The sequence below is a fragment of the Euprymna scolopes genome, chromosome 27 (genome assembly GCF_053919585.1).
Source record: "Euprymna scolopes isolate OS-2025 chromosome 27, ASM5391958v1, whole genome shotgun sequence".
NCBI lineage: Eukaryota > Metazoa > Mollusca > Cephalopoda > Sepiida > Sepiolidae > Euprymna > Euprymna scolopes.
This window is the reverse complement of record NC_136508.1, coordinates 96,509,900-96,522,696: the sequence shown is the minus strand read 5'-3', so window position 1 is coordinate 96,522,696 and position 12,797 is coordinate 96,509,900. Positions and strand designations below refer to the sequence as shown.

General features: G+C 32.0%; 1 protein-coding gene across 1 annotated transcript in view; it reads left to right on the top strand.

The window, feature by feature from the left end:
* LOC145249029 (zinc finger protein ZPR1-like) overlaps positions 1-12,797 on the top strand; it is a 79,398-nt gene that overhangs the window by 48,236 nt on the left and 18,365 nt on the right. The window contains exons 8-9 of the mRNA XM_080110887.1: positions 1,928-2,009; positions 9,581-9,655. Coding sequence (XP_079967013.1) covers positions 1,928-2,009; positions 9,581-9,655 — 157 coding nt within the window. The remainder of the gene's footprint in view (positions 1-1,927; positions 2,010-9,580; positions 9,656-12,797) is intronic.

Sequence of the window (12,797 nt, the reverse complement as noted above, 5' to 3'; positions counted from 1 at the left end):
AATTATTATATAGCCAATACTCTGTTGATTATTATATAGCCAATACTCTGTTGATTATTATATAGCCAATACTCTGTTGATTATTATATAGCCAATACTCTGTTGATTATTATATAGCCAACAATCTGTTGATTATTATACAGCCAATACTCTGTTGATTATTATATAGCCAATACTCTGTTGATTATTATATAGCCAACAATCTGTTGATTATTATATTGTACATTATGCATAGTAGTGGTTTCGAAAGTTAAAAATAAAAAATGATTTGGATACCATCAGCTAGAATCAGAATAAAAATATATGGGGTGCTTCTGTATTATAATAATGAAAATATATTGAATTTCAAATAAAACAAATGGTATTTTCGTAATTTTCATGTCGCAAATTGTAACATATCCAAAAATTATGGAAAACGATATGGTAGAAACATAATTATTAATGAAAAACAGTTTTCAATAAAGTTTAGATGAGGATTTCGCCAACATTCTGCATAACGTTCATTACGTGACGTAAGCAACAGAACTTAATTATCTCCCCTGTCACTTGTCTCTTTTTTTTTTTAGTAAGTGTAATATAGTGATTTCGCTTCATTTCAAAAATTTCTCTTTTCATTAATAATTATTTTTTCTACTCTATCATTTTTTTTAATTTTTGGATATCTTACTATTTGAGACCTGATAATTACGTAGGTACCATTTGTTTCACTTGAAAATCAATATTTTTTTTCATTATTATAATATAGAAGCATCATATATACTGTTCCAGCGTTAGTAGTTAAGTTTGAAAAGTTTACTAGAAATGAAACATCATAACGTTAAAATTTGAGACAGTGACAAACAAATTCCGACTTTTAGTATAATAATAATAATAGATATTGATTTTGTAGGACAGAAATTATTGATGAAAAAAATTGAGAATTCAACTAACTTTTTATATAATAGATGTATATTCACTGTTTCTTTCATCAATAACATTATTTCAAACTTTATTAGTAAATTTTACTATTTCTCAATTTTTTCCTTTCTGCCTCTGCTTCTACTTAACACTAAGTATGATCAATTATGGAAATTTTTAACTTTACTCTATGCGAGATAATACTTTTTGAATTCTATAAATTGAAAACCTCATTGTGTTCGTTATTGGTGCATTTAGTATGTCTGATTTTTCTGAGACGTGTAACAGAGCATGTACGAGCATGGATGAAGGCAGCAGCAGTAGCCGTTTTGAGCACGTATGCAAATTGGCAAGTGTGCGCGGGTTTACGTCAGAAAAAACAGGAAAAAATGCACCATGCGGCATGGAACAGAAAGAAAAGCACAAGCTAGGTGAGATGGACAGGTGGCCCCTCACTGATGGCAAGAGACTTTTAAGCTGGTGTTGAGATGGCAGGGTTTTGTTAATCTCATGGCAGACGAAATGAACAGTTACAAAAGATAAGAAGCAGGCATTGTTTGAAAAACCAAAAGAAAAACTGGGTCACATTTATTTATTTTTGTTTGGTTGTTCCTTTTCGACGGTACCAGATGGCATGGGGGTCCGAAAGATGTTTAAACTGTAACGACCACGGTTCAAATGTAGTGACAACGTTACACATGATCATCACTTTTATAACGATACAAAATATTTTCAGGATTTTTTACAAAGGTTTTCACTTTCATCTATGCAAATGTTCGATCCGTCCGATTCTATACTTGGAGATTGATTTGTATCAGGTTTTATAGTGGTTCAACCAAAAACGGTTTTAATAACCTCTGCAAGTTTTTGAAATATTTAAAACATTTTCTGCAAATGAACAAACTTTTAAAAATAGATTCAAAGTTCATAGATTTTTGTAATTACGAGAAAGTTTCAAACTATTTTTTTTTTGTTTTTATTATCTGTTGTTTTAGCCAATTGAATTCATTTTTTCCTTGACTTCCTATACTCATGCTCCAAAAAAAGATGCAAATATGACTGTGAATCATTACAAACGTTCACCAGAACAATGTGCAATGCTTGGACTTGAAGTAAGTTTGGTTTTGAGAATCAAGTTTTTGTAAATTTAATCTGTCGACAAATATATTTGCTTTTAAAATATTGGGTTGAACAAAAAAATATTTTGCGGTTTTTTTTTTTTTTTTTCTTCTTCTTCTCGTGTCTTTATATATATATACTAGCGGGGGGGGGGGGTACCCGGCGTTGCCCAAGTGTTTGCAGGTGTGTGTGGTTGTTAATGAAACCTAAGAATAATCCGAAGTAAAAAAAAAAAGAAAACAGAAAAATGATTAAGCGGGGGGGTACCCGGGGGGGGGGATAATCAAAACACTGGGAAAAAAAAACTAACGTATGGCAAACAAACGATGTTAAATGTAAAAGTCGAAAAAAACAAAAAAGAAAACAGAAAAACGAACGTTAAAACTAAAAACCAAAAGAAAAAAAAACATATGAAAAATGGCTTAAATAAGCCTGTTTCGATATTAAAATTTAAAAAGTCGGTGGGTACCCGGGTGTTTTTGTGTGTGTGGTCGGGGGTGGGGGTGTTAATGAGAACCTAAGAATAAGCGAAGTAAAAAAAAAAAAACAGAAAAACGAACGTTACGTGAAAAATGGCTTAAATAACACTGGTTCAATATTTAAATTTAAAAATTCGAAAAACAAGAAAAAGACATCTCACACCACGATTTGAACCCAAAACATTTAGATAATGACCCAACGCTCTAACCAACTGAGCTAACACGACGTACATGAAATTTAGTCAGTTCTTCAACTATTTAAACTAAATCAGGTCATGACGTCATTTGACGCATGCGTAGAACTGATCTCGTCGTTAGAGGACAGTTTTTATTGACCCCCCCCCCCCTGTAGAAAATTGTCGATTTCAGGGTGAAAAAAAATGAACGGTTTTGGCCAATTTTTCGATATTTGTCGTGCGAAGGATGGAGCTTCAATATGATATCAAGTTTGTGAATTTTTGTTCTGTCTGTCGGAAGTTTTTAGCGGACACACAAACACACATACATACATACAAACATATACATACATACACACATTTTTGCTTTTCTATTTATAGATTAGTGATGGGACGATTCCAATATTTTTCCCGATTCCAACACAATTATCAATAATCTTCAGTCTAAAACAGATACGTTCAATATAACCTTCTTTTCAATATTTTCATTTTTTAATGTCTTGATTAAACTGTTCAAGTACCATATATATATATATATATACATAGGAAGGAGGAACCTAAACATTATTTAGCAAAATAACAAAGTTTATGTACTTAATTTTCCATGCTTGATTTGGAAAATGTCTACGATTTGTCTGGTTGTCAAATGGTAATCATGTTCAACTACGGCTTTCAAATGGTCACTGGTGATCATCTTTTGTCAGCCAGAATTGAACAACCAATTTCTCATACACTTATTCTGTAACAGCATTCTCCCCATATGCATCACATATCTTTCTGTAGCTTCCCCCCCTCCCTTTTCTGTATTAAAAAAAGCATTAGATGTCAATAGAGCTCAGCATGATCTTCCACTTCAAATCCTTTCAATATACAAGTACCATATATATATATATATATATATATATATAAAATGGGTTAAGAAATTCCAACGAAAGAAAGATGTATATTTAAATAAGGGAGTAGTCACCAACAATGTGTATTTTTTCACATTATTTTATTATTCCGTGTCTTGGTTTTTCATTGAGAATTATGTTTGGATCATTGTAATAATGTTTTTAAGTCATTGAAATCGTTTACGCACGTTTCAGACGGTCTGTGATGCGTCCTCGTCAGAAATTATTTTCAAATGTGTTGGAGATGTAAAAATGGCGATTTTCGTAGTTAATTTGAAGTTTTTCCAAGGGGTGGAGGCTTGTAAGTGTTTATTATTCATTGGCATGCTCAATTTTTATTGCTCTTTTATTGGGCTTGTGAGGGAGACCGTTGACCTGGCTGTAGTCGCTATCGCTAAAAACGATTTCAATGACTTAAAAACATTATTACAATGATCCAAACATAATTCTCAATGAAAAACCAAGACACGGAATAATAAAATAATGTTAAAAAAATACACATTGTTGGTGACTACTCCCTTATTTAAATATATATATATATATATATATATATATATTTATATAGAAATACATGCAAAAATGTGCAAACACCGTCACCTGGCTACTTATTACACACTCAGAACACTAAATACAAGATTAGAAAAAATAAGGATATAAAATGATCTTTTGTAGGAAAGAAAGAAAGATGATATTCAATAAATGAACCAACTTTTAGCCAACCCAATATATATTTATACTAGAAGTGCAAGGGGTAACCAAATTAATCTGGTGCAAGAAACTATATCCAATATCAAGAATGTTTTTGTTTTTAAAGGAAGTTGGTGATTGATCAACACTGCTGGGGAACCATGATTTAATACACCATTTAATTTTTAAATCGCCAAAACAGTATTTCATGATCCCAGAAATAATATTAGGACGAGTGTAGAGTCTTGAAAGCAAACTAATGCAGTGATTGCAAGAGATTAATTGATTTACTAGGAAAATAGTTTTCTAATGAAACACTTGTGAGTGATTTTTCTTTTTAAATATAGTTTTAAAGGTTGAAACACAAACACACATATATTAGTAATGGAATGATTCCAATATTTTCCCTGATTCCATACTAAATTCACAATTTTGACACAATTACCAACTCCAGTTCATTATAAATCTCTAAACGTTTAACTATAAAATCTTTTTTCCCCCCTGATTACTATAAAAACACATCTTAAAAGTGCATATATGTTTCTCAAACATTAAAAGTGCATATATGTTTCTCAAGCATAAAAACATATTTGTGAGGGGGTGACCTATAGATTTTAGTTTTACTGGTAGTTTAAAGATCAATGCATATTTATTATTTTGCCATTACTACCAGCAGTGGAAAATTTTGTTTTAAACAAAATCAAATAAAACAGATAATTAAAGGAATTGTTTTTGGCATTGGTAAACAGGCACATATTTCTCCGATACCCCCAAAAGTTCTGATTTTTCCCATTTCTGATTTCAATTAAGCAACACTAATACACAGTGTCCCAATAAAATGTATACACTCTTTAAATGACCATAAAACCAATATTTATTATAAGAAAAAAAAAAGTTTCATACATCCAAATACTGTGAATGAAAATAGAAACCAGTTAATTATCAAAAGTGTTCAAATTATTGGCCATTGTGGTCTATGATTTATATATTTTAGTTTTACTGGTAGTTTAAAATTAATAGTTATTTTATCATTACTACCAGCAGTGGAAAATTTTGTTTTAAATAAAATCAAATAAAAAATAATTCAAGAAAATAGACAGAAATTTTTCTGATATTGATTCCGATACCTCCAAAGTCCCGGTTTTTCCAATTCCAATTGAGAATCCCAACAACACTAAGATATATATATATATATATATATATATATATATATATATATATATATATATGAGATCAGATATAAGTAGTGCTCTGCTTGAATTTTCAAATCCTTAAATACAAGCAAAAATGTATGAATTCCTCTGCTCAGAGGTTTCTTACGCTGACATCAACTTACTACCCAAATAAAGGATTTGAAGATTAGGGATATATTTAAAATGCATTTTTTATATCTAATTATAATGCACAAACACCCAAAATTTATATTTTGCATTTTCAGATGTTCAGAATAAAATGTTTGGTGTTTCTACGCTAATGGGACGAGATTTTGTAGTCGATAAATGGAGTTTTCACATAAAAAAACAATGGTTTCAACTAATTTTTTTGTCAATTCTAATAAATTACTATAGTAGCTTCCAAATTATTCAGTCGAAATTACCTGAATTTTAACTGAATTATTAAACAAAAACAACTTTAATCGTGTTAGTAGGTGAAAAATTGCGGCCATTTTGTTTAAATAAAAATGGAAAAATACTTCCCTTTTTGAACTCTCCTAGGTCTTACAATCGTTTTCATCGAATTCTATTTTTTATTTTCTTTAATAAATAATTATCTACCTTATGAATTTTCGTAATTTTTGGATATAATCATTTTAATAATACAAGGAATACATAGATACCATTGTTTTCATGTGAAATTCAGTTTCATGATTTTCGAAATTTTGTCCCAATAGTGTAGCAGTGCCAAATATTGTTTTAACTTGTAAAAAAAATGATGCAATGGATCAAAGCAAATACAAGTTACATATTTAGAAAGATTGTTTTCTTTCCAACCGTATAATCTTTTAAAATTTGATTAGAAATATGCAAGAAATTGCAAGCTGAACAGATTAAGATACAATCAATGTCACACGATAATGGTCAATTAGATGGAAATTGGCCTTCGGGACAAGATCAAAGTGTAGTATCTGTCCTTCAGATGCTGCACTTCAATTTCTTGTTCTCTGTCAGTGGAGGAGAAATCCTTCACGACCAAGACAATTTTTATTTTTGTTCCTTTTCTCCACGTTAAAAAACGACCCTGGTGTCTAACTCTGTCCTGTGGGGAGGCATTGTAAATAGGAACTATCTTTTTGATTTTAATGATGAAAACTTATTTTATTTCACAACTTTGTGAAGTATTTGCCAATGTCGAATCCTCAATTGCTTCTTTTGAGAGTGTGAAATTCCTTGGGGACCAAAACTTTTCCTATAACATCATTTTTCTTTTTCCTGTATAACTAATTCTGTTCTCATGTTCGATTTCCTAATCTCTGTTGAACTTATGATCTCTTGTTCGTAAGTCACATATGTTAACCATAAGGTAACTTTCCTACAAATATTTAACGCTTAAAATGCTTTCCTAAGTTTGAACCTGGCTCTTCCTGTAACACTTTTCTAGATTTGGACCTCACACTTCCTGAAACACTTTCCTAGATTTGGACCTCACACTTCCTGAAACACTTTCCTAGATTTGGACCTCACACTTCCTGAAACACTTTCCTAGATTTGGACCTCACACTTCCTGAAACACTTTCCTAGATTTGGACCTCACACTTCCTGAAACATTTTCCTAGATTTGGACCTCACACTTCCTGAAACACTTTTCTAGATTTGGACCTCACACTTCCTGAAACACTTTTCCAGATTTGGACCTTACACTTCCTGAAACACTTTTCCAGATTTGGACCTCACACTTCCTGAAACACTTTTCCAGATTTGGACCTCACACTTCCTGAAACACTTTTCCAGATTTGGACCTCACACTTCCTGAAACACTTTTCCAGATTTGGACCTCACACTTCCTGAAACACTTTTCCAGATTTGGACCTCACACTTCCTGTAACACTTTTCCAGATTTGGACCTCACACTTCCTGAAACACTTTTCCAGATTTGGACCTCACACTTCCTGAAACACTTTTCCAGATTTGGACCTCACACTTCCTGTAACACTTTTCCAGATTTGGACCTCACACTTCCTGAAACACTTTTCCAGATTTGGACCTCACACTTCCTGAAACACTTTTCCAGATTTGGACCTCACACTTCCTGAAACACTTTTCCAGATTTGGACCTCACACTTCCTGTAACACTTTTCCAGATTTGGACCTCACACTTCCTGAAACACTTTTCCAGATTTGGACCTCACACTTCCTGTAACACTTTTCCAGATTTGGACCTCACACTTCCTGTAACACTTTTCCAGATTTGGACCTCACACTTCCTGAAACACTTTTCTAGATTTGGACCTCACACATCCTGTAACACTTTTCCAGATTTGGACCTCACACTTCCTGAAACACTTTTCTAGATTTGGACCTCACACTTCCTGTAACACTTTTCCAGATTTGGACCTCACACTTCCTGAAACACTTTTCCAGATTTGGACCTCACACTTCCTGAAACACTTTTCCAGATTTGGACCTCACACTTCCTGAAACACTTTTCCAGATTTGGACCTCACACTTCCTGTAACACTTTTCCAGATTTGGACCTCACACTTCCTGAAACACTTTTCCAGATTTGGACCTCACACTTCCTGAAACACTTTTCCAGATTTGGACCTCACACTTCCTTAAACACTTTTCCAGATTTGGACCTCACACTTCCTGAAACACTTTTCCAGATTTGGACCTCACACTTCCTGAAACACTTTTCCAGATTTGGACCTCACACTTCCTGTAACACTTTTCCAGATTTGGACCTCACACTTCCTGAAACACTTTTCCAGATTTGGACCTCACACTTCCTGAAACACTTTTCCAGATTTGGACCTCACACTTCCTGAAACACTTTTCCAGATTTGGACCTCACACTTCCTGAAACACTTTTCCAGATTTGGACCTCACACTTCCTGAAACACTTTTCCAGATTTGGACCTCACACTTCCTGAAACACTTTTCCAGATTTGGACCTCACACTTCCTGAAACACTTTTCTAGATTTGGACCTCACACTTCCTGAAACACTTTTCCAGATTTGGACCTCACACTTCCTGAAACACTTTTCCAGATTTGGACCTCACACTTCCTGAAACACTTTTCCAGATTTGGACCTCACACTTCCTGAAACACTTTTCTAGATTTGGACCTCACACTTCCTGAAACACTTTTCCAGATTTGGACCTCACACTTCCTGAAACACTTTTCTAGATTTGGACCTCACACTTCCTGAAACACTTTTCCAGATTTGGCCTCACACTTCCTGAAACACTTTTCCAGATTTGGACCTCACACTTCCTGAAACACTTTTCCAGATTTGGACCTCACACTTCCTGAAACACTTTTCCAGATTTGGACCTCACACTTCCTGTAACACTTTTCCAGATTTGGACCTCACACTTCCTGAAACACTTTTCCAGATTTGGACCTCACACTTCCTGAAACACTTTTCCAGATTTGGACCTCACACTTCCTGAAACACTTTTCCAGATTTGGACCTCACACTTCCTGAAACACTTTTCCAGATTTGGACCTCACACTTCCTGAAACACTTTTCCAGATTTGGACCTCACACTTCCTGAAACACTTTTCTAGATTTGGACCTCACACTTCCTGAAACACTTTTCCAGATTTGGACCTCACACTTCCTGTAACACTTTTCCAGATTTGGACCTCACACTTCCTGAAACACTTTTCCAGATTTTGACCTCACACTTCCTGAAACACTTTTCCAGATTTGGACCTCACACTTCCTGAAACACTTTTCTAGATGTGTACCTGAACTCCCTCATACAATTTTCTAGATTAAGACTTCGCCCTTCCTGAAATACTTTTCTAGATTTGTAACTTGCGCTACCTGAAAAATTTTTCTAGATTTGGTTGGTGAACCTCCATTGAAACACTTTTCAAGATTTTAACCTGGCCCTCATTGAAATACTTTCCTAGATTTGGACCTGGTCCTTCCTGAAACACTATTCTTGATTTGGACCTCACTGTCTCTGAAACACATCTCTAGATTTGACCCTTGCCCTCTTTCAAATATTTTTCTAGATGTGGACCGTCCCTCACACAATTTTCTAAATTTGAACTTAAATAAAAAAATATTAATTTTGTTTTGACTTAATAATATTTTTTTCCTTATTTGTTAAAATTCTTTTATTAAATGTTTTTTTTTTTTTATTTTCTTTCCAGCCAGAAGCTGAGGATCGAACAGTCGTTGCAAGTGCTGGCATCCCTGCTGATAAAACTCTGGATTTAGAAAACGAGGTGAGAACTTTTTCTTGACAAATCGATTGCCTTACTCATCTAATAAATGTGGACATAAGAAATGCTAAATGAGTCCATATGCTAAGGGCTCACATCTACATCCTTGTCTATTCTATATATTTTATTGCTTCCCGACCAAATTGAATCAATGTTTTCCATACTAATCAAAGTTTTAACAGTCTGGGTTATGTTTGACTATTTATTGACCTTGTTTGTGTCAGGATGAAGTATGGTTCTGTGCAAATCTTGAAGCTCCATTCTCCCAGGCTTTACCTTCTCTCTTTGAGAAACGGTTAGTTTATTGCTAATCACTTTAGACGCACCTACTTGAGAAAGCCAACAGGGCTGTTCAGGTATTTTTTATGGGCCAGAGTGCACTTCCTCTTGTGTGTAGACCTTTCTCTCGCCAGCTAACTTTGTATCACATCTTTCCGTAGTCAGAGCGGAGGAAGGTTGCTGAAGATGTAAGCACTGACTTATTAGTATTAAAATATAAAACAAGAAAACAAACTCTGTCACATTGTGTAGATATCAGCTGTATTCTGTGTGTGTGTATGTGTTATCTCTTCACAGAAAATGAGCCTCTAAACACTAATGTCCACATCTTAGTTACCTGTTAAAACCGTCGTTGTCTGTTGACTGACATCAGCTTATCTCTGTTTGGCTAAAGCTCTGTCATCAACTGTCTCAAACTAACTCTGACTCCTAAATTTATTCACTCAAAATCTGAAATCCTGTGTCCGATCTTTTGTCTTAGTCACCGCCAAATCTGATTAATAGAAACTATGTCCACAATTGCCCCTTCAGTCATTCTTTGTTCATTCGGAAACTGATCACCAACTGTGAAGTGTTTTTACTGTCTTTACTGTCCAAAAAAGATCCCTCCCCCATTGTCTTTTTACTAATCCTTCTTATACTTTTGCTTTGTTAACAAATCTTTTCCTCTCGTTGACTTTTTAATTTTTTTTATCTTTGCTTCCGACGTTTTTTTCTCTTTATGAATCACTCTCAATGTTTTCCATACTAATTGAAGATACGTTCGTGACAATCAGTCTGACAGAGTCTGGGTTATGTTTGAGTATTTAATGACACTCAGAGAGGGGGAGAGGACGTCCATAGTATTACACCAGACCAGAAGTGTTTGGGATCAGTGATGAAAGTATCCTAGTTTTTTTTTTGAATTACAATTATATTTTAAACAAGAAAGGTACCTGTCATTGCTCCGGGTAAAAGTGTAACTTCTATATCTCTCCCTTTCCCTCTCCCAATCCAATCTTTCTTCTTTGCTTAGCCCATTTCTCTTTCTGGACATACACAACACACATATCCTGAGTCAGCGTAAGGAAAATAACTCTTTCCTTTTACATGTTTACTTTTTGATGGCATTAAATGATATAAATTGTCATTTGACAATCATTAAATGATATAAATTGTCATTTGACAATCATTAAATGATATAAATTGTCATTTGACAATCATTAAATGATATAAATTGTCATTTGACAATCATTAAATGATATAAATTGTCATTTGACAATCATTAAATGATATAAATTGTCATTTGACAATCATTAAATGATATAAATTGTCATTTGACAATCATTAAATGATATAAATTGTCATTTGACAATCATTAAATGATATAAATTGTCATTTGACAATCATTAAATGATATAAATTGTCATTTGACAATCATTAAATGATATAAATTGTCATTTGACAATCATTAAATGATATAAATTGTCATTTGACAATCATTAAATGATATAAATTGTCATTTGACAATCATTAAATGATATAAATTGTCATTTGACAATCATTAAATGATATAAATTGTCATTTGACAATCATTAAATGATATAAATTGTCATTTGACAATCATTAAATGATATAAATTGTCATTTGACAATCATTAAATGATATAAATTGTCATTTGACAATCATTAAATGATATAAATTGTCATTTGACAATCATTAAATGATATAAATTGTCATTTGACAATCATTAAATGATATAAATTGTCATTTGACAATCATTAAATGATATAAATTGTCATTTGACAATCATTAAATGATATAAATTGTCATTTGACAATCATTAAATGATATAAATTTTCATTTGACAATCATTAAATGATATAAATTTTCATTTGACAATCATTAAATGATATAAATTGTCATTTGACAATCATTAAATGATATAAATTGTCATTTGACAATCATTAAATGATATAAATTGTCATTTGACAATCATTAAATGATATAAATTGTCATTTGACAATCATTAAATGATATAAATTGTCATTTGACAATCATTAAATGATATAAATTTTCATTTGACAATCATTAAATGATATAAATTTTCATTTGACAATCATTAAATGATATAAATTGTCATTTGACAATCATTAAATGATATAAATTGTCATTTGACAATCATTAAATGATATAAATTGTCATTTGACAATCATTAAATGATATAAATTGTCATTTGACAATCATTAAATGATATAAATTGTCATTTGACAATCATTAAATGATATAAATTGTCATTTGACAATCATTAAATGATATAAATTGTCATTTGACAATCATTAAATGATATAAATTGTCATTTGACAATAATTAAATGATATAAATTGTCATTTGACAATCATTAAATGATATAAATTGTCATTTGACAATAATTAAATGATATAAATTGTCATTTGACAATCATTAAATGATATAAATTGTCATTTGACAATAATTAAATGATATAAATTGTCATTTGACAATAATTAAATGATATAAATTGTCATTTGACAATCATTAAATGATATAAATTGTCATTTGACAATCATTAAATGATATAAATTGTCATTAGACAATCATTAAATGATATAAATTGTCATTTGACAATCATTAAATGATATAAATTGTCATTTGACAATCATTAAATGATATAAATTGTCATTTGACAATCATTAAAATGATATAAATTGTCATTTGACAATCATTAAATGATATAAATTGTCATTTGACAATCATTAAATGATATAAATTGTCATTTGACAAGCATTAAATGATATAAATTGTCATTTGACAATCATTAAATGATATAAATTGTCATTTGACAATCATTAAATGATATAAATTGTCA